We start from the raw sequence: 27,204 nt of genomic DNA on the forward strand, positions 1-27,204 counted from the left end.
CTGTTCTTACTCTAAACTCTCCGACTCGTACTTTTCGATCTAATGGCACTGGCTGTTCAACGAGCAAGACATTACATCTCTTGAGTCAAAGAGTTTTCTTTGGCTGTAGCCCATGCCTGGAAGGCTCTCTCCTCCACTCCTATTACTGACCTCTCTTGGCTTCCTTTAAGCCCCAACTAAAAGCCTATCTTCTAGGAAGCCTTCTCAAGCCCTCTTCATTGCCTCTCTTATTTCCCCCCACTCCATTTATCCTGTATGTAGCTTCTTTTTAAATATTTGGCAGCTTGTCTCCCTCTATAGAGTGTGAGCCCATTTAGACAGCAGGCGCTAAATTTTGCTTCTTTTTGTCTCTCCAGCGTTTATCACAGGTCCTGGCTCATAGCAGGAGCTTAATTCATATTTATTGACTGACCTTGAGATTCCGGAGCCTAGGTGAGAGGCGACTTGAGCCCACTTTCTTCGGTATACATACTGCCGAAGCAAGTACAGCCCATTTTCCTCAAAGACCCTCTGCAGGGGGCAGAAGAGTGACACCCTTATTTAACTCCTGGGACCTCGAGATTATGGAGTGATTGTGTTCTTCTGGTTTCTTCTCCAGAGATTACTGGGGATTAAAGGAGAAATAAATTAATTTACTAGAAGAGTGGGAGACAGAGATGGGTTCAGAGAATATTTCTCAACTTGATCCCCTAATTTGTACTTATGTTGCTTTATGTCTGACTGTAATGTTGTTGATATGTATGTATTAGATGTGTGTGTGTCTTCTACGGTCTAGCAAGAGAGCATTTACCTGAAATGAGGGTTCGAGCCAGGAGCTGAGAAATAAATCACCCCTAAAACAGTGCATCATTTCAGGAGGATCGAAGCTCTGTGTAAAATGAGGATAATGGACAAGATAATTTCTCCAGGGTCCCTTCCAGCCCTGAATCCTGGGATTCTAAAACCTGACTGAGTTGGGGTACCGGGGAGAAGAATCCAGGAAGGGATTGCCTAGGCCTCTTAAAACGGGGCGGGGCATTATGCCCCGCCCACTAGCTCCTCAAGAAGGAGGTGGGGGATCTTTTCTCTACCTCATAGTTACTCCTGTCCTTTAAAAGGGACGCATGCGCATTCGTGACCGCCGAAGCGTTCAGGAAGTCAGACTGCCAGCTTCCTCTCCTCGGGAAAAGGCACCTGTGCCACCTTGGACAGCCTTGAGGGAAAATCCAAGGTGAGAAGTGGAGGGGAGCGAGGGGAGAGAGGCGGTGCACTTACTCTCTGGAGGAAAGCAGAAGGGGAAGGGAGAAAAATGTAGTCGACAGTTATTTGGAAGCATCTGTGCTGGGAAGATTGAAATCTGGAACCTCAGTAGGAGAAGGAGAGACTGAGGGGAGGGTGGGCACGCAGGAAATTTTCATTTGATAGTCTTCAACCCACAAGTAGATTTCTCCCTCCTCTAAACTCCCTTGCCTCCCCATTCTCTTTTTTTCCGACATCTTTAACGGAATTTCTCTGGTTTGCCCATGGAGTTTTATTTGGAGTCAAAAAGGGGAGGGGAGAGGAAATAAGCATTTATATAGTGCCGTCGATGAGCCAAGCACCAACTTGAACAACAACAACAAATTACCCTTTGGTCCTTATGACAGCCCCACGAGTAGGGTGCCATGATTATCCCCATTTTACAACTGAGGAAGCTGAAGCAAACAGAGGTTAAGGGAAGTCGAATTTAAATGCAGGTCTTCCTGACTCCAGGCCAAGCACTCTAACCACTCCCGGGTTTATGCCTTGGTTCCACCACTTACTGGCTTTGTGACTTCTATTATATGTCACTGAACTTCAGATTCTTATTTGGTAAAATGAGGACACCTGTCCTAGCTACCTCATGGGACTGTTATGAAGTTCAAGTATTGATATGTATGTGCTCTTTGAAAACTTAATTCACCATCTACATGGTAAGGTAAAAATATGTGAATGTTAATTTCTGTAAATGTTTTATATATCCCCTACTACACTGTAAAACCAAGGACAAGAGTTTTTTCTTTGAAGGACAATGACCATTGCTTATTTCCTCATTGTATCTTTCAAATTTGCATATTAGAGTGGGTAAATAAATATTTGATGAATCAGTTATTTGGCATCCAACCATGGCCTTGTCCTCTCCACTACTTTCTAGATTCTCAGGCCTCATTGCTGACTTGTTTAGGAAGAAGACAACGTCCCAAAGCTTCAACTAATTGATTTGTACTAACCAGAGATGGCTAGGAGCCTGCTATCAGGAAACATATATAAATTTAACCCTCCCTCTTTCTATTTCCTGACTCACTAGAGGGACATGGCACTAAAAGTAAAAATTTCAGAGGGATTGGTTCAATGGCAGATGAAAAAGATGTTATAGGACAGGCCTTATAATCCTTATCAAGTCAGTTTTCCTTTGTGTATGTTTGGCCTTGCATACATTTTGAGAGATTATAATATTATATGTTGTGTAATTAGAATCTGCACCCCTGGACTCTGAATCCTAGCATCCCACTTTCATTCTCAGGTTATGTCCTAACATTTTGGAGATAAAGTTTGTGTGTAACCCGGGCTCTCATCCCTCCCACCCCTAATGTGACTGGGAAAACTTCTCTTTACTCAGGCTTTTACATTTGTCTTTTTATTTCTTCTACTTCAAGCGATTATTAATAAATCTTATAAAATATACTTGGAGTTATTGGCTATTTTAATCTTACAACATATTATGGGGCATATATATATATACAGTTATATATAGAGACTGCAGGAGCGGGAAAAGTTGTCTTTAGAAAAGTAGATGTTAAGCAATATTTTCCCAGAAATTTAAAAGTTATTTTTGGGGGCAGCTAGGTGGCTTAGTGGCTAGAGAGCCAGGCCTAGAAAGGAGAGGTCCTGGGTTCAATTCTGGCCTCAGATACTTAGCTCTGCAAGCCTGGGCAAGTCACTTAATCTCACACTGCCCAGCCCTTACCACTCTTCTGCCTAGGAACCAATACACATTATTGATTCTAAGACAGAAGGTAAAAGGTTGTGGGTTTTTTTTTTAAAGTTATTTTTAAAAGCAATTAAAAAAAAAAAACAAATCAAGGAGCCAAAAAAGTTTTAAAGTTCAATTTTAAAGTCCTTAGAAATGTGATATATCCTACTTTATGTTCCTTCACTTCTTGTTATTGTGTTCCAGGTGACCTGGAGGAAACCCTGCCTGGTAGAACTTGGGATTTGTACCATTATCATATGGCTGTACCACAGAATATAAATGAACCTTCAAATTTACCACCTCTGAGCAATGGCTGTGATGAACAGTCAAGACTCTCGGTTGGGCTGGGAGTATTAGATTTTGTGTATCGCCAGGAGGAGCTGAGAGTGAAAGGGATACAGTGGCAGACTAGTGAGTCTGGTGAACTGTGTCCCCCTTTGCTGTCTCGCTTTGATTGTGTCCTCCAGTCATCTTGGAAACAACGGATGGAACAAGGATTGTTTCGTTACTGCCTTGGGGAACTGCAGACCCAAATCCTACCTGGCCCTCTGGGTTTTGTGGCTCAGCTGAATGTGGAGCGAGGTGTACAGAGAAGACCCCCTCAGAACATCCAGAGTGTGAGGCAGGCATTTGACCCTCAGCAGTTCCATTTCAATAAGATCCAACCAGGAGAAATCCTCTTCCACCTGTGCCGAGATCCAGGCTTTCCAATGGCTCTCCAGTGCACTGAGGTCCTGGTAATTATCAATGTCAGTCCCTTGGAATGGGGACATGTGCTTTTTGTGCCAGAGCCCACCCAAGGGCTACCACAGATTCTCATGCCAGACCCATTACAATTTGGGATAGAGGCTGTCATGCTTAGCACTCACCCAGGCTTCCGTGTGGGCTTCAACAGCCTAGGTGGCTTGGCTTCTGTCAACCACTTACATCTGCATGGCTACTATCTAGCCCACAAACTGCCAGTAGAGACAGCTCCAAGCCAGCCACTAGATCCCAATGGTCATATCCACCTACTAGAAGGACTCCCAGCCCCTGGCTTCCTATTTTTTGTTGATGAGCCAGGACCAAAGTTGGAGGCATTGGTAGGCAGGGTCTGTCAAGTCACCAACTACCTGGCTGACCAGGAGATTGCACATAACTTATTTGTGACCCGAGGGGCCCCGCCTGGAAACCCACCATCCTCATTGACCTATTCTGGTATCCGGGTCATCCTTTGGGCCCGGAAGTCCAGATTTGGAGTTAAGGAAGGGGAGGCTTTCAATGTGGCACTTTGTGAACTGGCAGGACACCTTCCTGTTAAAACTTCCCAGGATTTCCACAGTTTGACTGAAGCTTCAGCTGTGAATCTCATTCAGCAATCTCTCCTGCCTCCATCCCAGTTTTTACAACTTCAAGAAGCTCTGGTGTCCCTCCTGGAATAGTAGGTGTTTCCCCAGAATGATATTTATTTTCTAATTTATTATGCCTTTTAGAGGGTTTCTTTTCCAAGTCATGAAAACTTTCAAAAAAATTTCAGTTGCCCCCTATTGTTTGTAAAGGGTAGTACAAGCTCCCTAGAGGTCTGGCATTCAAAGCCCCTCTACATTCTCACTTTTCTTTCAGACTTATTTCATATTAATTCCCTACATGCCTTCTACATGTCAGCCAAACTGAACTACTAAACTGCTATTCTTAAGCTCAGAGTTCCCAACTTCACATTTCCAGCCATTCCCTCAATGCCTGCAATACTTTCCCATTAATGGCCACTTCTCTGTTTTCCTGTACTTTAGGTGTTGTTAACTCTGTGAAACCTTTCCTGACCCATCTCCCACCCCTAGTTTGTGGACTCTCCCTCCTCACCATTATTTTGTATTCCTATTTATTCGTTCATAATATAAGTTCCTAGAGGGCAGAGACCAGCTATTTTTACAGTACCCTGCACCTGTAGATGCTTAATAAATGTTTCTTGAATTTTGTTGCAGTAATACATCTATATGTCTATAACATGTATATATATATGCATATGTACACATACAACACGCATTTTAAGTGGTCTCCATCCAGAGAGGAGGAATCATTCTGTCCAATATACCCTCACAGCAATTTCCACATTTGAGACTGCTTTCCAACTGATTTTCTGGAGATTTAGGTGGGGTGAAGTTAAGCAAAAGGCACAATATTAAGGATCTCCGAAAGGGCCTGGAGCTCAGTTCTTCCCTCCTGCAGCCCCGTATTTGACCAAGTAATTGACAAGGAGCCTTTACCCAGGCCTGGGCTCTTCCCGCCAAAGTTCGTTAAGCAGCCAGGGCCGCGAGTGCTCTGATGATTCATACAATGAGCCGCTTCAGGACCTTCGTGACGTTCTGGAGTTTGGCTCCCTAGAAACTATAAGTTCTAGCGTGCATTGTAGGCAGTTCGGAAGGAAGACTGGGTTCGCGAGGCGGTAGCTTGAGGCCCCTTTGTTGTCGCGACGGCCCCGAAGTTGAGGTGTCTTTCTGCCCCGCCTAAGATGGCCGCGGCGAAGCCCAGGGTGGGTGTGGCTGCAGGGAAGAGGCCCCGCCCCTCCAGAATGCTTCTCCAAGGCGTGTCCATGGCGACGGCAGCGGTGGCGGCGGCGGCGGCGCTGCGAGCCTGTGGAGGCGCCGCCGCCGCCGGGGTCTCAGTGCTAGGTGAGAGCCCCGGGAGGGGAGCCGGCTCCCCTCCCGATCAGCAGGATCAGCCTGTCCCCTTGGGCGAGGTGGTCGACCCCCATAGTCGGAAAGACTAGTCGAGCGCTGGGCGAGGGGAGGGGCTGAGTGCTCGGCCAGGCCGCTTCTAGGCTCTAGGGGGCGCAGCAGCTGTGCCGGGACCGCCCCCCACCGAGGCTCTGGTGATTAACTTTGTTTCAGCCCTTCCTATTAAAAATTGTCCGGCCCTTCCTCGCCTCCCCTGCCCTGGTCGGCCGCGGGGAGGCGCCCCACAGTCTCCGCTCCCTTTTTCCCAGCACTTTTTGGTCCCTGGCTCCCAGGAGTAGAGAGAGCGCGCAGCAATGGTCCCATCCTTCAGTTTGCAAGCAGGCGTCCCTCTATACATATCTGTCTACCTGAATCTATACCGTGTCCCTCTGTGTGCATATAGAGAAAGTAAGGCATGGGACAGCTGGAGACAAGTGTCAGAGCCAGGGCAGTCCTTACTAATCCCTTGCCCTGGGTATTTTGCCTCTGCTGCAGAATCTAGAAGAAATATGGAGACTGCTATCAGCAAAACCAGTGAATCAGAGGAAGACTATGGCGAGGAAGAGGAGTCAGAGGAGGAAAGTGTTAAAAAGGCTACAGACCCCTCTAATGCTTCGCAACAGAGCAGCACAGAGGCAGGTGGGAATGGGGTCCCCGCTTCCACTGTCAAGAAGTCTCCGAAGAAAGTAGCAGCCCCATCTGAGCCAGAGGACTCTGATATTGGGAGGAAAAGGAGACGTCGGAAGCGAAAGTAATTAATAGTTCCCCACAACCTCTCCGTACTTGCTAGGCTTCTGGGGATTTCTGTAGTAAGGTGACTTGAAATCAGCTATTTATCCCTTACCCTCTCTAGGGAAGTAACAGGGAAGACAGAAACCTAACTGACTTTTAATTTTATTATCTTTATTTTCAGAAGAAAAACTGCTTGAATACAATAACCATTTATTTTGTGCCCAGCACTGAAATACTCCAGGAAATTGGTGACACAGATACTTGATTTGGGCTTTGAAGAGTGGATAGGAATTCAAAAGACAAAGGGGAAAAAAAGGAGTATTTCTAGGCATTGGAAATGGTTTGAGCAAAGTCTTGATTTTGAGTGGTGAGAGTAGCCCGGTTTCTCTAGAAGAGAGTTCAAGGGAGTAAAATTAAATAAAACAAGGAAATTTTAGTAATTTTAAGATTAAGGAGAACTTTAAATGCCAGGTAATGAGTTCAAGCTTTTTTCAGTTCAATTTAAATGCTTATCGAATTGAACTTTTAACTTTATTTGGTCCGCAATGGAGAACCTAAGGATTTTTGAGTAGATGTGTAGTGGGATCAGACCAATGCATAAGAAAGATTATTGTGACAGTGTTATGATTTGAAAGAGGGGGGAAGACACATATTAAGGAGTTATTAAAATAGTCTAGACAGGTGGTGATGTGGGCCTGTCCTCAGGAAGTGATTAATGGTAGTGGAGGGATAGGTGGCAGATGAAACAAATGATGTGGCCATAGTAGAATTAACAAGCTTAAGTAACTAATTAGTTATGAGCAGTGATCAAATCTGAATTTTCCTTCATTGGCATTCTGGTCTTTCTCCAGTGGCTTCATTATTGGTAAAAGAGAATCACACAGATTTTGGTTAGCTCTTCAGGTGTCCTATTTGGAGACCACATCTACCCACTCAGCTACCCCAGGATTCAATTTTCCTATCTATCCTGTTTTAAAATTTCACTTGATTTCTTACCTTCCTCCATTGTAGGCTCCTGACTATCAACCTGACCAATTGCAAGTATGAAAGTGGTAAGAACTTTTCCTTTTTTCTAAAAGAGAGCCTTCCCAGTATGCATATTGCTACTATAAATACCCATCATAGTTTCAAAAAGACATGGTCTGTTAGCAGTGAGCTTCCTTTTGTGGAACATAGTTAAGCTTAGAAGGTATGTTTCTACTAAGTTGTATTGGCTAACATCAGCATTGGTTTATAACCTTGATCTCTTGGTATGCTTCAGCTTTCAAGGTCTACTGAATCATTCAATAACATTAAAGCAACTAAGTATAAAATACTGGGCTATTTACTGGGGAAAATCCAAGAATGGTCTTTGACTTGTAAGGAATTAAATTAAGGGTTTGACTAAACATGTGAGAATTCTAAATTAATATTGTGGTTGCTGATTCAAAAACATTATAACCTAAGTCAAAATGATTTTTGGTAACTTTTATTTACAAAGAGGTGTGGAAAGAGTGAAAGTAGTGAAATACAAAAAGGAGGATAGAGAAAGATGTCTAACCTATCACACTAAGTATTGCTCCCAGTTTGGCTCAGCCCAGCAGATCTTGTTAACCCTCCAGGTCCTCCAAGCTCCAAATTCAGGCTGGAGACCAGTCTTAGCTGAAGCCTTTCAGGACTTTTTATAGTCACTTCTTGTCCCTTCCCCCTCTTCACAGGGGCCAATCACAGCTTCCAAATTGCCTAGCACCGCCCAGGGGGCAGTGTATATGGGATCCACTTCTCACCCTCTAAAAGTGTCAACTCTTATCAAAGGATTCATAAGTTTCTGGTTGATTAGGTTAAAAGGGTGGAGCTCTTCAAGTAAGTGACTTGTGAATTCTCTTACTTCTTCAAGTAAGTGACTTATGAATTCTTTTACTGCTTCAAGTAAGTGACTTGTAAATTCTCTTCTTCAAGTAAGTGACTTGTGAATTCTCTTACTTGATGGCTAACGAAGTGATAAATAGGGGTTAAGTTGAAAAATTAGACAAAGAGAATAAAGAATTCCCTTTCACAGTCTTTTGCTTAAAGTGTAGGAGAAGAAAGGAATAGACAAGTAATTATAATACAGAATATAAATTTAAAAGAGAAATACAAAAAAAGGGACATAGTTCATAGGAGGGAGAGGTCACCTCTAACTGAAACCATGGAAAACTTCATTAAGGATATGGTGTTTGACTTAAGCTTCAGTAAGCTCAGGATTTCATCAGATGGGTTGGGGGGGGGGGGGTCAGAGAAACCATCAGCATAATAGAGATCTGCAAGTTTTCAGGTAGAAGTCATTGTTTCTTGGGGACAACTCTGGAGAATTAAGACTTAATTCACTGGTTGGGATAGGTCAGAGATGACTAAAGTTAAGCCAGGTTTTTTATTTCTGTGCTGCAGAAAGATCTTGCAAGTGAAATGTTCTGGTAGAATAATCAACACAGGAGTATCATGTGTTAAAGTATGAAATACTCTTCCCCTCATCCTAGGTTAGATAATCTGCTCCTCACCCATAGCAAGTATTTTTATTCTTCAACATACTGAGATTTGGGCTGTGGCCATAGTCTCTTCTTTCTGTTCTCACATGGTATGTACCTTGAAGGTCAGGTGTCAGGACTTTTCTGCCTTTTCAGTTCGACGAGCAGCCCAGCTCTGTGGCCTGAAGGAAGTGGGGGAAGATGAAGAATGGACAGTTTATTGGACTGACTGTTCTGTCTCACTGGAGCGTGTTATGGACATGAAGAGGTTTCAGGTATTAACTCCTTGGGAGGAAGAGTCCCTAAGGGAAGAGGACCAAGGTCCCATTAGAGTACCTACCCCCATAGGATAACTAGGAAACCATTTTTCTTCCTTTGTTCAGTACCTCAAAGATTAGAGTTTTTCAAAGAAGACCTCTTCCAGAAACTTCTGGAGAATGAATCTTTGTTCACCAGGGATTCTGTACATCATAATGAGGTTTGAATGGGGAGACACAGAGAGAACAGATAGAGAGATGGATGAAACATTAGGCAAATACTAGGAGCCATGAAATATCAGTAAAGCATTTTGTTAACTTTTAAAATATTGCATAAATTCTAGCTATTTTTATTACATCCATCTTTACCTCTAAATCCAAGCATCTGTTTCATTTATTTCATTGTTTATATGTCCCAAATTATCACTCTACCCCTGTTCCCAATGCTTGGCATTATTTTTGGCACACTGAATACCATTTTCTCCTTAGATGATTGGTGGTATTATAAAATCCCTTTAGCTATGGTATTCTTTTCCTGTTTCCTTCTGAATTCATAATCTGCTCTGTGTTTTACCATATACTGACAGAACCAGTCCATTTTAGGACCAGTATATTGGAAGATGGCTAGAGGGACTAGAGTAATATATGTTAAAGGGATTATAATGGATCTAGGCCCCTTCACCAGACATTCCCTAGTCTTATCATATGCTCTAGGCAGCATGAGTTCTTTTTTTATTTACTAATCTTTATTTTATTCCAATAACAAATTTATACATAAGTTTTCCAAAGTTACATGATTCATGTTGTCTCTCTCCCCCTTCCTGGAGCTCTGACAAGCAATTCTACTGGGTTATACATGTATTATCACTCAAAATATATTTCCATATTCATTTTTGTAAGAGAATAATCTTATAAAACCAAAACCCCAAATCATATACCCAGATAAACAGGAGATAAGTCATATGTTTTCATCTGCATTTCTATTCCAGTAGTTCTTTCTCTGGGGGTGGATAGCATTCTTTTACATAAGTCCCTCAGAATTGTCCTAGATCATTATATTGTTGTTAGTTACAAAGTCTATCACATTTAATCATCCCACAATATTGCAGTTATAGTGTATAATGTCCTCCCAGTTCTGCTTATTTCACTCCACATCAGTTCATGTAGGTCTTGCCAGTTCTTTCTGAAATCATCCTGTTCTTTATAGTACAATATTATTCCATCGCCATCATATGCCACAATTTGTTCAACCGTTCCTTTTAGTTTCCAATTCTTTGCCAACACAAAAAGCACAGCTATAAATATTTTTGTACAAGCATATCCTTTATGGGTTCTTCCTTTAGAAAGTTTCTGAAAGAGACACCTACCTTAAAGGACGTCTTCTCATAATACTCTTGGGGCACTGCTCCCTTTGCTGTACTCTGTATCTGTGTTCTCACCATTTTCCTTTACTGCTTCTGCTAATGTCTAAATCTGGGGAGTTAATGCCCACTTTGTTTAAATGAACCTGGCTGGCTCTGTCTTTTTCAGAAAATCAACCACTTTCCAGGAATGACAGAAATCTGTCGCAAAGATCTGCTGGCCCGGAATCTCAACCGCATGCATAAGCTCTATCCTTCTGAGTATAACATCTTCCCCCGGACCTGGTGCCTCCCTGCAGAGTGAGTGAAATTTGGCCTAATGTTGAGATAGACTGATGGTAGAATGTAGTTGTCTGTGCCCCTTTCAGACTCCTATTGCTATATCAGAATGGTACATGGGATAAAAATTAGGAGGGGAATTCAACTGACCAAAGGAAAACTGATATGAGAATGGGTGTTTGAAGGAGGGTCACACAGTGAATAATGGGAAATGCTCAGAAGATCCTATGGGTGAGCAGTGACCATGATGCCTTAGAAGCTTTCTGACCACTGCCACTGTGCCAAACAGCTATGGGGACTTTCAGAACCATGGACGTCAGCGGAAAACTCGTACTTATATCTGTAAGCCAGACAGTGGCTGCCAGGGACGGGGTATCTTCATCACCCGGAATCCTCGGGAGATCAAACCAGGAGAGCATATGATCTGTCAGCAGTATATATCTAAGGTGAGTATGATTTAGAATCCAGAACATTGGTCTCTCATAAACCCTTGATACTAGTTTTTTCTTGAAAAGAAACTGAATCTGATTGCATCTTCCTAGAATCAGTGGGAGGGGACTGGTTTGGGCACCCTTTTACTCTCCACTTTCCTCAGTTCTAGTTCCTACTGCTTGTTTCCCTCATGGGGGTCACTCTTTCTCAGCCCTTCCTCATCGATGGCTTCAAGTTTGATATGAGAATCTATGTCCTGATCACATCCTGTGACCCACTTCGTGTCTTCATGTATGAAGAAGGCTTAGCCCGCTTTGCTACCATGCCGTACATGGAACCCAGCATCAACAATCTGGTATGAGGACTTAAAAGGGATCCCTGAAATAGAAAAGTATGTATGTATATATATACATACACTCAGCAGTGCTCTAGTGTTTCTCCATCCCCTTCTCAATAAGTCCTTACAACAATATTGTAACGACAGCTAGAGAAGCTAGGAAAAAATTAACTTTTAATTCCTGCCTCATTTCAAGAAAGGATGCCAGAGGGAAATATTCATAATTTTGACTTGAGAATTTTTCCCAAAAGTAGTTTTGGGAAATGTCATAGTTGAAAAAAATAGCTTGAGGTGAGATGGAACCATTAAAGCTTTGGGTTTTTTTAAACCCTTACCTTCTGTCTTAGAATCAGGATAAGAATTGGTTCCAAGACAGAAGAGCAGTAAAGGCTAAGCAGCGGGAGTTAAGTGACTTGTCAAGGGTTACACACAGCCAGGAAGTGTCTTGAGACTAGATTTGAACCTAGCATCTAATGTCTCTAGGCCTGGTTCTCTACTGAGCCACCTAGCTGCCCCCATTAAAGATAAGTTTAGTAGAATTCAGTGTCATCCTCTTGACTGAGACCTCCTTTCTTCCTAGTGGAGAGTACCCAAGGAAAGGGAAACATAGAACTTAAATGAGGGCAGGGTCCTTTGGTGAATTTTAAAAGTCATTCGGGAACCCATGATATATGAGTAAAGGAAATATGGCAAAAACCTTGGGAAGGAGTGGAATGTAGGAAAGAGTGCAGGATGGGATTAGGAATATACCTCCTTATGATAACCTGAGAATACAGAATTTGTCCTTTCACAGGACGATGTCTGCATGCACTTGACCAACTATGCCATCAACAAACACAATGAGAATTTTGTCCGGGATGAGACTATAGGCAGTAAGAGGTAATTCTCCTTTTATCTCCCCAACTTCCATTTTTCTCCTGCCCAGCCCAGCCTAGCCCAGCCCAGCCCTGCACAAGCACTGTGAAAGTCTCAGTTGTCCAGGCAATTGAGGGTCCTCTTTGGAGTCTGGTTTCTCTTTAACATTCAGGAACAGTTCTCCTATCTCAGGCTCTCTGGACTCTTGCCCATGAATCTTTGTCTCCAACTCAGAAATCATACTCAGATTCCAATCTTCCCTCTAAAGAGTAATTTTCTTTGAAACCAGAAGGGTATGGGGTTGGAGAGTCTCCTGCCTATGGCAAGACCCAAGAGCCATGGGTATTAGTCTTCTGAGTACTGGGTCTCACAGGAAGCTGTCAACACTCAATACCTGGCTGAGGGACCACAGCTACGAGCCAAGAGAACTGTGGGGGGATATCGAGGACATCATCATCAAGACTGTAATCTCCGCTCATTCCGTCCTTCGACACAACTATCGAACCTGCTTTCCACAGTATTTGGGTAGTGGTACTTGTGCCTGCTTTGAGATCCTTGGCTTTGATATATTACTGGACCACAAGCTGAAGCCCTGGCTGCTAGAGGTGAGGATAGTCCCCAGGATGTTGGAAAACCAAGATCAAGGGAACAGTCAAATTGAGACCTCTGTCCCTGGGTGAACCAAAGCAGTGAACCCCCCCTGGTCCAAGATATAGTCATGATTTCTTTGCCTTGTCCTAATTTGTGAAATTTGCAGTGACCTTTATTACAACCTGTTTGTAGATTAGACAACATAGGTTTAGTCTATTCATCTTTAGCCACTGAGAGAGATATCTCTGTTAATGATATTTCAGTTATCCCTAATTTATCAGCTGCAAATGATCACTAGCACTTTGGGGGGACTTAGGCAGGGGATAAATCATGATTCTTCCTGATAGGTAAATCACTCTCCAAGCTTCACCACAGACTCATGCCTTGATCGGGAAGTGAAAGATGCACTTCTTGGTGATGCCATGAACCTTATCAACTTACGAGGCTGTGACAAAAAGAAGGTGCTAGAAGAAGATAAGCGGAGAGTTAAGGAACGACTTTTCCAAAGTCATCAACAGCCACGAGAATCCCGAGAATCCCGGTATTCTGATGTTTTTTTGTGTACAGTTATTTATGTCTGTTAAACCATGAATTTAGCTTACCCCATTGTTTTCTTTCTAAGAGTAGAAATTCCTAGCAGGCAGGCACTGGGTCTTGTTTATTTCTTTTTTTACAGTTTGGCACAATTAATAATTTCTGATGATAAAGCTTAGTAACACAGAAAACGAAGCCATGAATGATGCTGCTGCTATCCTGAAACATAAAAAGTAGCAGAACATGTGTTTTCTGGTGTACCCTTTGTATTGGGGAGGAAAAACTGTCAAAAGCTAAGTAGATTGGCACTGTTACAATAAATAACTTCAGCTGTACCAACTGTGGATGAATTTATAATCTCAACTAGGATTGGATCACAGAGGGGTTTTCTGTTAAGAAGCACATTGGTCTGGTTGACTTGAAGTTATCTTTGAGGTGGTTCTGACTAAAGTTTCAAAATGACAAGTTGGAAGTTGGGGAGAAATGCCTTTCAGGCTTACACTCTGAATCAAACTCTCTCTCTCTCAACCCCACCCCTTCTCTCCCCTTAACTAGGCATGATTCCTACAAGCGAGAACAATTGGAGTCAACAAATGCGGCATTGCTGGATCAAGAGAGGTATGAGAACTCCCACCTAGGTGGCTATCGACGTATCTACCCTGGGCCAGACACTGAAAAGTATGCACCATTCTTCAAGCACAACGGCTCCCTTTTCCAGGAGACTGCTGCCTCCAAAGCCAGGGAAGAATGTGCCAGGTACATTGCCCAATTTAACTTTCATCTTAAACTTCCAAATAGAACCCCAGGTGATTTTAACTAACACAAACTTTTTATTTTCTTCTTCCATTTTCTGATGCTTATTGACACCTAGTTCCTTTCCAATGGCCCAGCATTCCTGGTCACCATTTCCAGGATCGGTTGTACTTTCACTTATACTCTTCCCAACATTCTTTCACAGTTCTTGGCTCATATTGGGGAGTCAGAATATTCCTTATTGTCCTCATTACTACTTATAATCTCCCTCTTTCCCAAGCTTTCAAGCTCTCTTTTGAGGTTCATTCAATACATAATTTATCATCAAATGAAGATTTTGGTATTTGTTATCTACCCAGCCCCCTTAGACATTCTCCCTCTTTCCTTAATGAGTTCAGTATCCTGCTCTATGATCTCTCTGTCCTCCTCAACTACTGCCCCTCTTATTAGGGGAATTATCCATATTGATATATCTGCAAACACCCTAATTTCCTTAATTTACTAATTTCCCATTACCTGCTCCCCCACTTTAGCTATAATATAGAGATGGGTCATTTTTTTGATCTTGTCATCACTAATAAATGTTCACTTTCATGTTCAGGAACTTTGAAACTCTTTTATTTGAACATAGTTGTTTATCATTCCACCTTTCCATCAGCCTTACAATACCTAACCCTGTGAACCAAATCAATGATACATATATTGCCCTCTATAGAAATCCTGGTCCCCCTTATCCTTTCATCAGTCAGGCCTTGCCAAAGCCCCAATCTTGGATTATTTTCATTATCTACTGCCTTTGCCTCCTATTCATGTGCTACTGAAAAGACCTGTAGAAAATCAAGAAATTTATGACTACAAATTTGTGTTGCTCCCACTCTGCAGCAAGGCAATCCTTTTATACTCCCCTAAACAACTAAAGTGGATAGAGCACTGGGCCTGGAAGAGTTCAAATTAAGTCTCAGACACTTACTAGCTGTGTTACTCTGGGCAAGTCACTCAACTCCATTTGTCTCAGTTTCCTCATCTGTAAAATGAGCTAGGGAAGGAAATGATAAACAACTCCAGTATCTTTGTCAAGAAAACCCCAAATGGGGTCATCAAGAATCAGACATTGATTTAAACAACTGAATAATATATATTCTTTTGCTTGGTAATCTCATTAGGTCCCATGAATTTAATTTTCCATATGCAAATGATTCTCTAACATTTTACCTGGCCCTAAATTTTCCTAACCTTCAGTATTGTTTCTTCAACTGCCTTTTGGATTTCTCAAACCATATGTCTTATAGGCATCTCAAACTAAACATGTCCAAAACAGAATCTTTCCCTTAAAATTCTCTCCTCTTCTATTATTTCCTTCTTCCTCAGGCTTATAATTTTTGTGGTATCTTCAATTCATTATTCTCATTTATTCTTGATATATATATAAAGTAATAAGACTTGACAATATATATAGTCAAGTTTTATTGTTTCATCTATCACATCCTCTTTTCTCTGACATAGCCACAACTCTGATGTAGGCCCTTATCACCTTAATTTGGACTTTTGCAATAGCTTTTTGGTTGGTCTCCTTGACTCAAGTTTTTTCATACTCTACTTAGCTGCCAAAGTGATCTTCTTTAATTTTTTTTTCAGTTACACATTGAAACAATTTTGATGATTATTTTCTGACATTTTGTGATTGAGATTCAGATTCTCTTTTTCCTTCCCTTCCCCTCCCCAAGGTAGTAAGTAGTGTGATATAGGTTAAACCAGTGTTTTATGTAAGTGAGGTTCCCATTGGCTTTTTTCCCTCCTTTTTATCAATTCCCAGCATAGAGTCTCTATAGTCCATTCCTCCCACCCTCTATATTGCTCTAGTACCTGAGAATGCTTTGTCCTGCCAGGCAGCAACTGGAGGAGATCCGCCTGAAGCAGGAACAGCTTGAGGCCACAGGCAACAATAACGTCAAGAAGAGGAAAGAAAATAAGGATGTCAACCAGGGTGAATCAGCAGGAGAGAAGACCAGGCCCAGAGTGGGGCCCAAGAGCCTGCCCTCTCGTCTGAGCTACATGAGGTCTAGGAACCAAGAAAAGCAGGTATCATTGGCTTTAAACTGAATCACAGAATCATTTTATTCAGAGAGCTGCAAGAGACTTGGAGGAGGTCATGTAGTCAAAATTTTCAATTTTACAGATAAGGAAACTGAGGAAAGTAGAAAGGTTAAATGATTTGCTCAGATGTCACCACAAATAAGCAGCAGAGATGGAAAGAGAACTTGGGTTTCTTGGCCTTCGTATCACTGCTCTTTCCGATATACCAGGCTCCCTTTTCAGTAGTGAAATTGGGGAGCACAGGAAGATTTTTAGGAATTCTAACAGAAGGAATATATACTGTCCTATATAAAATAAGTTTTAAACATCTAATTAATTTAGTATATTGAGCTTGGCCTCTGGAAGAGGAGATTTCATCAGATATAAGAAAGCAACGAGGGAGGGACATTTAAATCAGAAGATAAACTTAAATCAAAAAACTTAATTTCCCCATTATTAAGGGAAAATTTGGGTATTATATGAGTAGCATGTTATATTGGAACTTAACAGAGAAAGCAGACAAGTTGAGTGGACAGCCAACCAACAAGGAAGATGGTATGGGAGGGGGGGAGAACAATGCAAGACCCATTAATATGAACATATTTTACTGCCAGTTTGGGGCCTTCCATTTATCACTTGTGTTTTCTGTAGCTGCCAACAGTACAGGTGGACACCATGCAACCTCAAGATATTGTGGAGGAAGAGGAGCTGGAGCGGATGAAGTCCCTTCTCCAAAGGGAAAATCTTATTCGTAGTCTGGGTATTGTAGATCAGCTTACCCGTTTGCTGCACCCTACTCAACGATCCCAGAACAAATTCCCTTCAAATCGGGTGAGAGCCCCTTCACACTATTACATAGCATGGGAAGAGGGTGCTGTAAAATGTGTCAGGGGATAATGCCATCAGTTGTTTAGTTCAGAATTGAGCCTGACACAGTTGCCCACATAAAGGCAACAGTAAAAATTAAAGCCTTACTAGCTGGGGCCTGAATGGGGGTAGGGGGTGGGGTTGGGTTGGGCTTACACTGAAATACAGTCAGGGATATGCAGTGTCACAGCTCATGAGCTAGCTGGTCTGGATAATGTTTGTTATTACTCTCATATTTGGAGAGGTGTGGGATATTACTACAAATACTCCTGCCACACTAAAATAAAATGTGACTGTCACATAACTAAAGCCAAAGCCATAAGTATTTAAGTCCTCAGTGGCTTCTGAATGGCTTTTTCCAGAATTTCTGGGGCTCAGAGTCAGGACTGCTAAACAAAGTAGATAGCCAGCTAAAATACCACATCTTTGGGCCGGGGGTAGGAAGTGCAACAAAAAACATTTAATATTGTTTTTAAATAAATACATATAATTGCAGAAAAATCTGCTTTTTGTGGCATGTTGATATTTTGTCAAGTTGTATGATTTACAGCAGTGGAACCAAACTCAAATAGAAATGGTCAATGGCCACATATTGACTTAGAAAAACACAAATTAGCATAATCTGAGCTATACTGTATTTTTATTTATTTTGTTAAACATTTCCCAATTACATTTTAATTTGGTTAGAGCTACACTAGGGACCTGCTAGTTTGATATCTCTGATTTACAATACAGGTTCAAATCCTCTGATGGACACTAATTTCAAATGCAGGAAAGTATAATTTTCAAGCTTTGCCTAGAATACACCAATGCCTTATCTTGATTCCGTTAGAGACTACATGGAAAGATAAGTGGGTGGGTAAATTAGCAAAAAATCTTCTTTATTAGACCTACCTGAGTTGTCTACTTTTGTCAAAGCCCAAAGGAAAAGCAGGTTAAATAGTGTGGTTCTTCTAGAAGAAACAATTTTGGCCACCCATTTCTCCCCAAATCTTCTTCCTCCCAACAAAGGTAGTAAGGCATTACTCTTCTTTTAGGCTAGATTTCACCAGGACGGACTTGGCAACCGAGATGTGCAGTCTGTGAATTTCGTCCCTTTGTCCCTTCTAAGAGAAGGGTCCATCACAGAACTGGGTCCCAACTTCATACAACCAGTCCGGACTCACACATTCATCCCCAACATCTTGGGCCCATTGTCAAATATGAGGGCAACCATCCCCCACCCCTCCCAGTGCCAGCTGCAGCCCAAGAACCTCAACTGGTTAGGTACCTCTTCTACGTTAGGTACCTCTTCTACAGGCAGTGGTTCGAACTCACTTACAATGAAGAAGTCAGGCAGACGTTATTTTTCCAGTGCCCGATGCAAGCATGAGAGCCGTAAGTACCCAACTATCTCAAATGAGAAATTAACAATAAAGGGCTCTTTGCAGCTCTTCCTAAATGTCTGGTTTGGCCACTCTCTTTCCCACTTAAGCTGCAGGGTTGTAGTCATCTCAAGTAATTTAGCCCCTCTCACCTTGTCTAGTTCTAGTAAATACCTAGATAAAATGCCTCAGCTAAAATCCCAAATCACATCATAGGGAATCTGCAGGACTATGGGAATAGGAAGTCCTTAGGCATTAGGAAAAGTGGTTTGTAATAACCACTGAGCACAGAGGAAAAGGCTCTTGAGGAAATTTCTTAAAAACTAAAGTAGCCTGTCATTTAAGTAGTGGAATGAAAACATCTAGGTGAGGCTACAGAAATGTGAATTAAAAAGTCAAAAGTTAATGGGTATAATTACATCCAGGGCTAAAAGAATACCTCAGGTGAAAAGGGAGTCTTTTCACTTAACACAAAAAGTAAAATTATTGGGGAAACTTGGACTCCTTGCTCCTAGCAGAATTTGGATGATGGATGAAAGAAAATATATGGGTGCTGTAAACGTTTTTTCCAAATGCTTCTTGGGTCCCATATTCCCTATTTTGATAGGTGGACCAGGGTTGGGGAATGAAGAGTTTCAGATTAACAGACCTGGAGTCATGAGCTTGAGCTCTACCATATCCTCAGGGCCCTATGTTTCTATTTTAGAGGGCCAAACAAACAGAAGGCTAGAAGCTATGAACCGGGCATTGGCAGGATCAGTGCCACCCTCCCTAACCCCAAGGCAGGGCTACCTTCTGCACCCTGAGAGAGAGGCAAGTGATTCCTGGGCTGGCTGCAGCTTGCCCTCCATGACAGAATCCAGGCATAGAGCCACAACCCGGGAGCTGACTTTGTGTCCTGCCTCAGCACCCCTTCTCCAGCACTCTACTGCACTGGGTCTCCTCAACATCAGCAGCCACCACAGGTAAGAGGGGCTCACCTACCCCAGGGGGCTGAGGGAGTGTTACGGTTAACCACCAAGCTGCATTTAGTAACACTGCTGTGGGGGAAAAAAGGATGAGGTCACGAGAAATCGAGCGTCCCCTAAAACCCTTGGGTTCCAGGGAGGGCAGAAGGACAGCAGGCTGAAGAAAAGCGGCCGGGGCAGCACTAGTGCGAGCCTCCAGGCTCAGGCCCCCTCTGTCCCCCAGGTGATGGTCCAGAGCCCAGGGCCGGAAGAATGAACCCACTGGTCCTTGGAAATCAGCGAGCAGACGTTAACATCTGGGCCGAAAAGAGAGCAGGTGACTACTCCCTAGGTCCGACCTCGGACCCGAGCACAGCGCGTAGGAACACAGAGCCGGGTGACCGGGCGTGGGGCTGCCAGCGCTCAGGAGGATGTCGGCGTGCTGCGGTGTGACGTGAGGCCTGGAGTGCGTGCGCCGGCCGGGGTAGGGGCGCGCCGCCGCCGCCGCCTAGCGACCGCCCCTAACCGACTGGGGCGGTACCAGGGCAGCCACGGCCTGGGCCGAGACTTAGCTCTTTGCAATTGTATTCGTCTTTTTATTAAAGTTTTATAGCGTTTCCCTTCCTGCCTGTCACTTCCCCAGCGCCTCACGCTTCAGGGACTGGACTAGGGGGCCCTAAGCCCCTGAGCTGTTGTCCCCTCACCTGTCACTCGAAACTGGGCTGGGAACGACCCGACCGAACCCCAGCCTCTCTCTAGGACGTCAGGGAGACACTGGCACCAGGCCCCGGGACGCCCCGGATTTCCTCCCGTCGTCCCGATCGCTCAGAGTGGAGCCAGCCCCTTCCGTTTCCTGTCCCGACGGACCGAACCGCTGTAGATGGCTCGGGTCGCATTCCTCCACTTCCTCCACATCGGTTCGGCCTGACTTTTCTGACGTCATGGCCGCTACCTCTAGCCTCTTGGCCATCTCGCGGCTCCTAGTAGCCGCTGCGTGGTCTCGGCTTGTGGTACGCAGCATGGCGAAACTGCCCGGAACCGGCCCGACCCTGGGTCCTGGCCCAGGGGACTGCGAGCACGACCCGGATTCGGATTGGGAGCCGGAGCGGGAGCTGCAAGAGTTGGAGAGGTACCGAAGTCGCGGCTCTTGCCTTCCCCTCTCTGGGGGGGGGGTCTCCTCCCAAAAGCCCAGGGATCCCACTACCGTGTCTTGCTCCCCTCGGATTGCGGACCAGCCACGGCTTCCTTCCTCATAACGAGCGATGCCTCGGAGCAGCCTGGTAGCGGGAGGCAGGGTAGCGGAGGGAGGATGCTCGGGCAGCTACGTGATGGTCGACGGTCAGACTGATAGACTGACGGACTGTACTGACGATTCCAAGTTCAGATCAGCCACGCTGTGTGAGGACTTGGCTCTGAGGAAAGACGAAGACCAAGTGATGAGAGGCCCCAGTTTTCGAGGGACCTGCAACGTATTCGTCTGTGGCCTCGACTTGTCCACCACCTCCCATAACCTGAAATCTGGTTCTCAGCCTCCTCCAGGACAGGATGTTCACCCTACTTTCTGGTCCTCACCGCTGCTTCCCACTCTAGAAGTAGCTAGTCTTCCTGTCTCATTACAGATATTTCCAATCTCTATATTTCTCCATCCTTGATGCTGTTGAACTCCCTTTAGAGGAGAAAGTATAGGTTTCTTCATAGGGGTACAGACTTTTTCACCTCCATTCCCTGCAATATTCAGGTGAGGACTTTGAAATTCTGCTTTTTTGGCCCAACTTCATTACCTTCCTCCATTCCCATTTCCTCTCTCACTAAAACCTACTCCTTGCGTTTAGTGATCACCAGTCATTTACCTATTCCTATTTTAGTTCATCTCTTCTACTTTGACTTCATTTACGTCTCTAGGAAGCTGTTGCTAATAGCTATTATCCATTGCCTAACACTTTAATATTTTATAAATTAGTATTCTGTCCCAACCTGCAATTCCCCACTGTTGTTTCCAGGCTAATTACAAAATTAAGTTTATTTTAGCCACTAAAGATTTATGATACTTAACCTTAGCTATTGTTCAACAGCTCTTTCTGTGTCAGCTTCTCTGACTTCATTTTCATTGACTACTGCAAACTCCTTTTTCCCCTTCTGGCCTCAATTGTACTCCCACTTCCCATCCAGTTTCCTACTAAAGCAGAAAGATTAAAGCCATTCAGTGTCAGCTCTGTTTGTCCTCTCATTTCTCATAATTTGTCAACATCATAATTCCTTCTGGCCATAGAGTAAGGGTTATCCCTATTCCTCATTAAGACTTGATTCTTCTACCACCTCCCTTGATCTTATTCCTATATTTTTTCCAGAACTTTGTGCCAGGAAATGCTCCCTTGTGTGTCATCATCCTTTTCTACTGGCACTTTCCCATCTACCTACAAATCTGTTCAGTCTCTAAATCCCTTTTTAAAAAAGTTTTCCTTTGACCCATCTTTTAACACCCTAACTTTTCACTGATAAGATTCTGGAAAAAATTGTCTTCCTGAACCTGTCTCTTCTTCACTATCCACTTTGTTTACATCTTTATAATCTCACTTTAGCTCCCACACCATTGTAATTGAAAGTCCTCACAGGTTAACAAAGATTTTTCTAATCACAATTTTTTTTTTCAATCCTTGACCTATCTATAGAGCATTTGACACCATTGATATATGATACTCCCTGATTTTCCTCCTGTGTTTGTTTTCAACTTTCTTGGATGCTTCTCTAAAACCTTTAATGTGCATATGTCCCCAAACAGCTATCCTCCTATCTCTTACCTTTCCTCTCTACATTTTTTTCCCCTGGGCAACATTGTTCTGCACCTTTGTGATTTTAATTAGCACCCCCTCTTCAGAGATGATTTACATTATCTCTAGCATCTGACCAGTTCTCTGAGTTCCAAACTCTACAATCCCCTTCTGGATAAATATTTTGAATTTCCCATGAGTACTATAAACTGAGCATTTCTAAAATTGAGGTTACTTTTTCTGTCAAATGTTTTCTCCTTCTGACTTTATTGTTTTTGTTTGTGGCATCATCATATACTCACTTAAAATCCTTGGAATCTTATGACTTTTCTCTCCTCTCACCTCTTATAACCAGTTACCAAGTCCTGTCAATTCTATCTCATGAACAGATCTCTTTGTTCCTTTATTCTCACTGTTACCTCTGTAGTAGAGGCTGTCCTTACTACCTTCTTGGACTATTAGTTACCTCTTAAAATGTTTATTTTGATGCTTTTGGTTTTCTATACTACAGTATGCTTCCTCATCCAAAGAACCCTTTCATTTAACAGAAATTATTTTTTTTAAGCAATCCAAATAATACAACTGCGTTTGATGACTTATGCAACATTTTATAACAGTAGCCTTCCATCACTTTACTGAGAGGAAAAGTACTGAGAACCAAAAATAATCAGTTCATTCTGAATTCAGGTGCTTTTTAGTGTTGTTTTCATTTACATATCACCATTCTCCTATTTTTACTTTGTATAGTTCATGCAAGTTTTCCTGTGTTATTCTGAATTCTTCATACTTATCTTGTGGCATAATGAATATAATGGAATACAATCACATACCACAATTTGTATAAAAAGTGCTTCAAAAAGTGCTTTTATGAATATTTTGGCATAAAAGCAATAGCTTTACAAAAATCTTCCAACATCACTTCTCCAATTCATCTCTCTTATCACTGTCAGGATAATTTTATTTCTAGATCGTCATATCATTTTTCTGTTGAAAAATCTAAAATGGCTTGTGAGAGCCTAATGAATAAAAAGTTCATACTCTCTTGTTTTGAATTCAAGGCCCTCTATGATTTGGTGCCACCCCTCTTTCCAAGGCTCATCCATGTATCACTTAGTAGCTAGCATGTCGATAGTCCTACCAACTGAGCAATTATCCATCTCCCTTCTAAAATATGCTTTCTTACCTCTGTATTTACTTATATTGTTACTTTTGCCTAAAATGTCTTCTCTTCACCTGTTGAATTTCTACTCCAAAGAAAGAGTGCTTGACTTGTAATCAGGAGACTTGGTTTCAAATATATGTGACCTTGGTCAAGTCACTTACTCTCTAGGTCTTAGTTTCCTTAGTTCGTGGTTAGACTAGAGCCTAATTTTAGTTATATACATGTAATCTTTGGATTGTAATTTAAATCCCAATTCAATTTCACTTCCTACATTAAGCTTTTTTCCTTCCTGTCGTAGGTAACAACTTTGTGCTTCATATAGTACTTTATTTTACAACTCTTATGTATTGGCAACATGGAAAAAGTTCTGGATTTAGTGCTAGAGGGACTTTACTTTAAATCTTGGATTTGCCACTCATTACCTGTGATCATAAGCAAGTCACTTAAAATCTCTGGACCTGTTAAGTTCTTTCGTTTGTAAAATTAGGAGGTTGAGTTAGGTGACCTCTAAAGGTAATGTTTTTAGCATTCTTGTGCTAAATACAATCCCCTACTAAGTTTTGAGTTCCTGGAGGCTAGGTACTCTGTCTTAATTGAACTTTATTTCTTCTTAGTACCAAGCACAGTGTTGTGAAAGCACTTAATAAAGGTTTGCTGAATTAGTTAATGAATAGGGAAAATGGCAAAGAGATCCAAATCAATATCAGCATACAGCCATCTGTAGAGTGCATGGAGTCATCAGGGATGAGGCTGGAGTTCAAATAAGAGAGCTTGTTCTTTCTGACTGGAAGAATCCTAGGGGGGAATTTCCATGGGGAAAATGGCATTTGAATTGGGTTTTGACAAATAGATAGAATTTCTATAGGCAAAAGTAGGTAAAAAAGGGTATTTGAAATATAAAGAGCGGGTTCAACAAAGGAAGATACTTAAGTCAGTTCTGGATGTGCTTTGAGAGTCTAGTTAGCTATATAGCATGGGGTACCTGAAGTGGGGAAGTGAGTTGGCACCAGATCTTGGAGAACCTTGAAAGAGCCAGAAAAAGTTTGGGTTATATTCTTAAGGTTTTTTAGCAGGTTAGTGACCTGTGCAAAAAAAAAAAAAAATATGAAGTAGCTTGCAAAAATATCAGGATTCCAATAGCCTAGGAATTAGGGAGCAGAGAAATATGATGAAGTCTGATTTAGAATTGAGCGTTAACAGGGCAATAGCAACAAAAGGCATGGGGTATTTAGGAATTCCAAAACAGGTAGCAAATGGTTGAATATTGGTTAATACAGACATCCAGACTGAATGGGGGAAACAAATGAAGCTAGAATAGGCAAGATAGATTGGAAAAATAGGGAAGAATTATGAAACTAGAGGTTTATAAAGGTGAATAGAAAACTTAGAAAGGTTGTAATTCATTATGGAGAGGCAAATGCAGATTCTCTCTACTTAACAGAATTAGTTAAACAAATGTCAGCTTGGTATTTATTGTACAAGAAATCATGTTAGTTTTTATAGAAATACAATTATTGTCCCTAATTTTTCTTAACATGTCTGGGTAGCTGTCTGGTAACCTGATTGTGTGAGGTAAATAGTCCTGAGGCATGAAAGGAAATGGATTAGGGATTCCCAAAGGCAGTGCGTTGTTCTGAGGGTGTACCACTTAATTTGTCTTTTGCCATCTGTTGTTTTCATTCTAGATGTCTGAAACAACAGAAAAAACAAATTCTGTTCCAGAAAATTGGGAGAGAGATGATGGCCTCAGGTGCCCCACAAAGGATCCTGAGCAGGAATGCCATGGTGCAGATCAGGTAAGAACAATTATATTCTCTTGTGGAGTCTCATATCCTAAGAGTAAAAATCCTGATGAAAAACCTAAAGCTCCTCATAGCCAAGGTTAGGGTAAGGGACAGCTCTGGGGGACTATGGAGCTAAAACCTTTTAGGGCCTCAACCTATAGTTAGTCATTCCTTGTTGGAAGCAGCCTTAAAGTTGAGATTTGTGTATCCTGAGGCTGTAAATTTAGGTGATACCATGTAAGGTCCAGTCCATTTCTCCTCACTGAGCCAATTTGGTTGTGACTATTTATAAGCATCCTATTTTGTGCTTTCAGAAGTCTTATTCGTTCTTTAGCTACTGCTGTTAGGAATGAATTTTGCTGACATTCTTCACAGCTTAGAATCTGATCCATTCTCTCTAGGTATTTACATAAGGAATTCTCTAAGGATTGGTCAGTTTCCAGATTAGCTGAAGGCTTTGGAGTCAGCACTGATGTGATCAGAAGGGTTTTAAAGAGTAAGTTTGTTCCCACATGGAAGCAGGAAATAAAACAAGATCAGAAGATTCTCAGCAAAACTAGGATCATCCACCATCCACAGCAGAAACTGACCTCACGGGAGCAGCCAATACTACCAGCTTTTACAGGTTACCTGGTCTCAGGATCTCGGCTAAAGTCAGGATGTGAGGCTCTGCCACCATGTGTCCATCGAAAAGGCCAATATTACAATTCAACTTTACCAGAAATGGAGAGGAATTCTAAAGCTTGGAAAATCAAAAGAAGCCAGAAAGTTAGGGGCAAAGTATCTCAGAGATTGGGGAGGGAGAAGTGGGCTGGCTACTAAGTAAGGAGAAAGAAGAGGAGGTGGTAAAGAAACCAGAGACAGGTGGTGAGGAATTCAGCAGCAAAGTATTTCAGAAAGGGAAGAATTTCTTTGATAGCAAACTTTCTTTATAGGATCTGAGCAGGAATTTATCATATATATGAGATTATATAAATATATATATATGTATATATATATATATATATACACACACATATATATATATATAAGCAGGAAGGAAGAACAGTGCTACAAGTTTGGTATTTTCTTTGTACCTGAATATATTCCCAAATTGCTGCCTATTATTTAGCTGTCCTGAATTGGGAAGTGCTGTAGTTCTTGGAGTAAGAGAATATCCATGAGATTCTGGACTTCCATATGCCAAAAATGGTAAGTCATGCATGGCAACTATATGATGGAAAAAAACTGTTGCTGCCTCTCGTTTCTTGATCTCTTGGCAATAGCCATTGAGGTGGTGCTATAGACAGAGCACTGGACCTGGAATTTGGAAGACCTGAGTTCATATCTCACTTAGACACTTTCTACTGGTGTGATCCTAGTTAACTCTTTTCTCAATTTCCTCATCTGTAAAATAAGGATAATAGTAGCACCTACTTTTCCTGGGTTGTTGTGACAATAAAATAAGATAATATTTGTAAAGTACTTTGCAAACCCTGAAGTGCTACATAAATGTTGTTATTATTATTAAACAGTGCTCTAATTACAAAATTAGTAGAGATTCTGTAGAACAGATGTGCATCTTCAATTGAAGATTCTCTGAATCACATTCATCATTACTGAGGGGCTATCAAAGCAGAGACCCAGGAACTTTATCCATTTCATGTTACAATAAAGCCACTTAACATTGTGAAGGGTTGTCTTCTGGCTTAATGCACAGCTTTAAGAGTCTGGTCCTGAGAGATGCAGTTAAGGAGTAGTAGAAAGTTGCCTTTTGGCTTGATAGCCCAAGCAGCCTAGAACTTAGAAGGAACAGGTTTCCTTGTATGAAAAATAAAATGCCTCAATATTTCAATGCATTGTTTTGTATGAAAAACTAAATGATATATAATTAGGATAATCTGTCAAGAGTGTTACTGGGATCATGAAAATGGGTTCCTTATGCACTGAGAAAGTTGGAGGCAGGCAGGAGGAGGAAAAAA

General features: G+C 42.1%; 3 protein-coding genes across 4 annotated transcripts; all 3 read left to right on the forward strand.

Annotated features, from left to right (window-relative positions):
• Window positions 1-1,127: 1,127 nt before the first annotated feature.
• GDPGP1 (GDP-D-glucose phosphorylase 1) lies at window positions 1,128-4,939 on the forward strand. Of its 2 annotated transcripts, none has more exons than XM_044665457.1 (2): window positions 1,128-1,210; window positions 3,176-4,939. In XM_044665457.1, exon 2 carries the CDS (start codon window positions 3,229-3,231, stop codon window positions 4,390-4,392), a length of 1,164 nt encoding a protein of 387 aa, XP_044521392.1. In that variant the 5' UTR covers window positions 1,128-1,210; window positions 3,176-3,228; the 3' UTR covers window positions 4,393-4,939. The 2 variants fall into 2 exon arrangements, with proteins under 2 accessions (XP_044521392.1, XP_044521391.1); XM_044665456.1 differs by lacking the exon at window positions 1,128-1,210 and adding an exon at window positions 1,884-1,931.
• Window positions 4,940-6,173: 1,234 nt separating this feature from the next.
• On the forward strand, window positions 6,174-20,266 carry LOC123238102 (tubulin polyglutamylase TTLL13P-like). The gene is made up of 15 exons (XM_044665455.1): window positions 6,174-6,415; window positions 7,408-7,448; window positions 9,036-9,154; window positions 10,667-10,797; window positions 11,066-11,222; window positions 11,420-11,563; window positions 12,339-12,424; window positions 12,774-13,005; window positions 13,339-13,542; window positions 14,097-14,281; window positions 16,165-16,357; window positions 17,003-17,182; window positions 18,463-18,595; window positions 19,289-19,547; window positions 19,774-20,266. Exons 1-15 carry the CDS (start codon window positions 6,174-6,176, stop codon window positions 19,775-19,777), a joined length of 2,310 nt encoding a protein of 769 aa, XP_044521390.1. The 3' UTR covers window positions 19,778-20,266.
• A 158-nt stretch (window positions 20,267-20,424) lies between these two features.
• NGRN (neugrin, neurite outgrowth associated) lies at window positions 20,425-26,189 on the forward strand. Its single transcript, XM_044665458.1, has 3 exons — window positions 20,425-20,658; window positions 25,145-25,255; window positions 25,645-26,189. The coding sequence occupies exons 1-3, from the start codon at window positions 20,471-20,473 to the stop codon at window positions 26,063-26,065; spliced, it is 720 nt and encodes a 239-aa protein (XP_044521393.1). The 5' UTR covers window positions 20,425-20,470; the 3' UTR covers window positions 26,066-26,189.
• Window positions 26,190-27,204: the final 1,015 nt, after the last annotated feature.

Source organism: Gracilinanus agilis, chromosome 2 (assembly GCF_016433145.1).
Source record: "Gracilinanus agilis isolate LMUSP501 chromosome 2, AgileGrace, whole genome shotgun sequence".
Lineage (NCBI taxonomy): Eukaryota > Metazoa > Chordata > Mammalia > Didelphimorphia > Didelphidae > Gracilinanus > Gracilinanus agilis.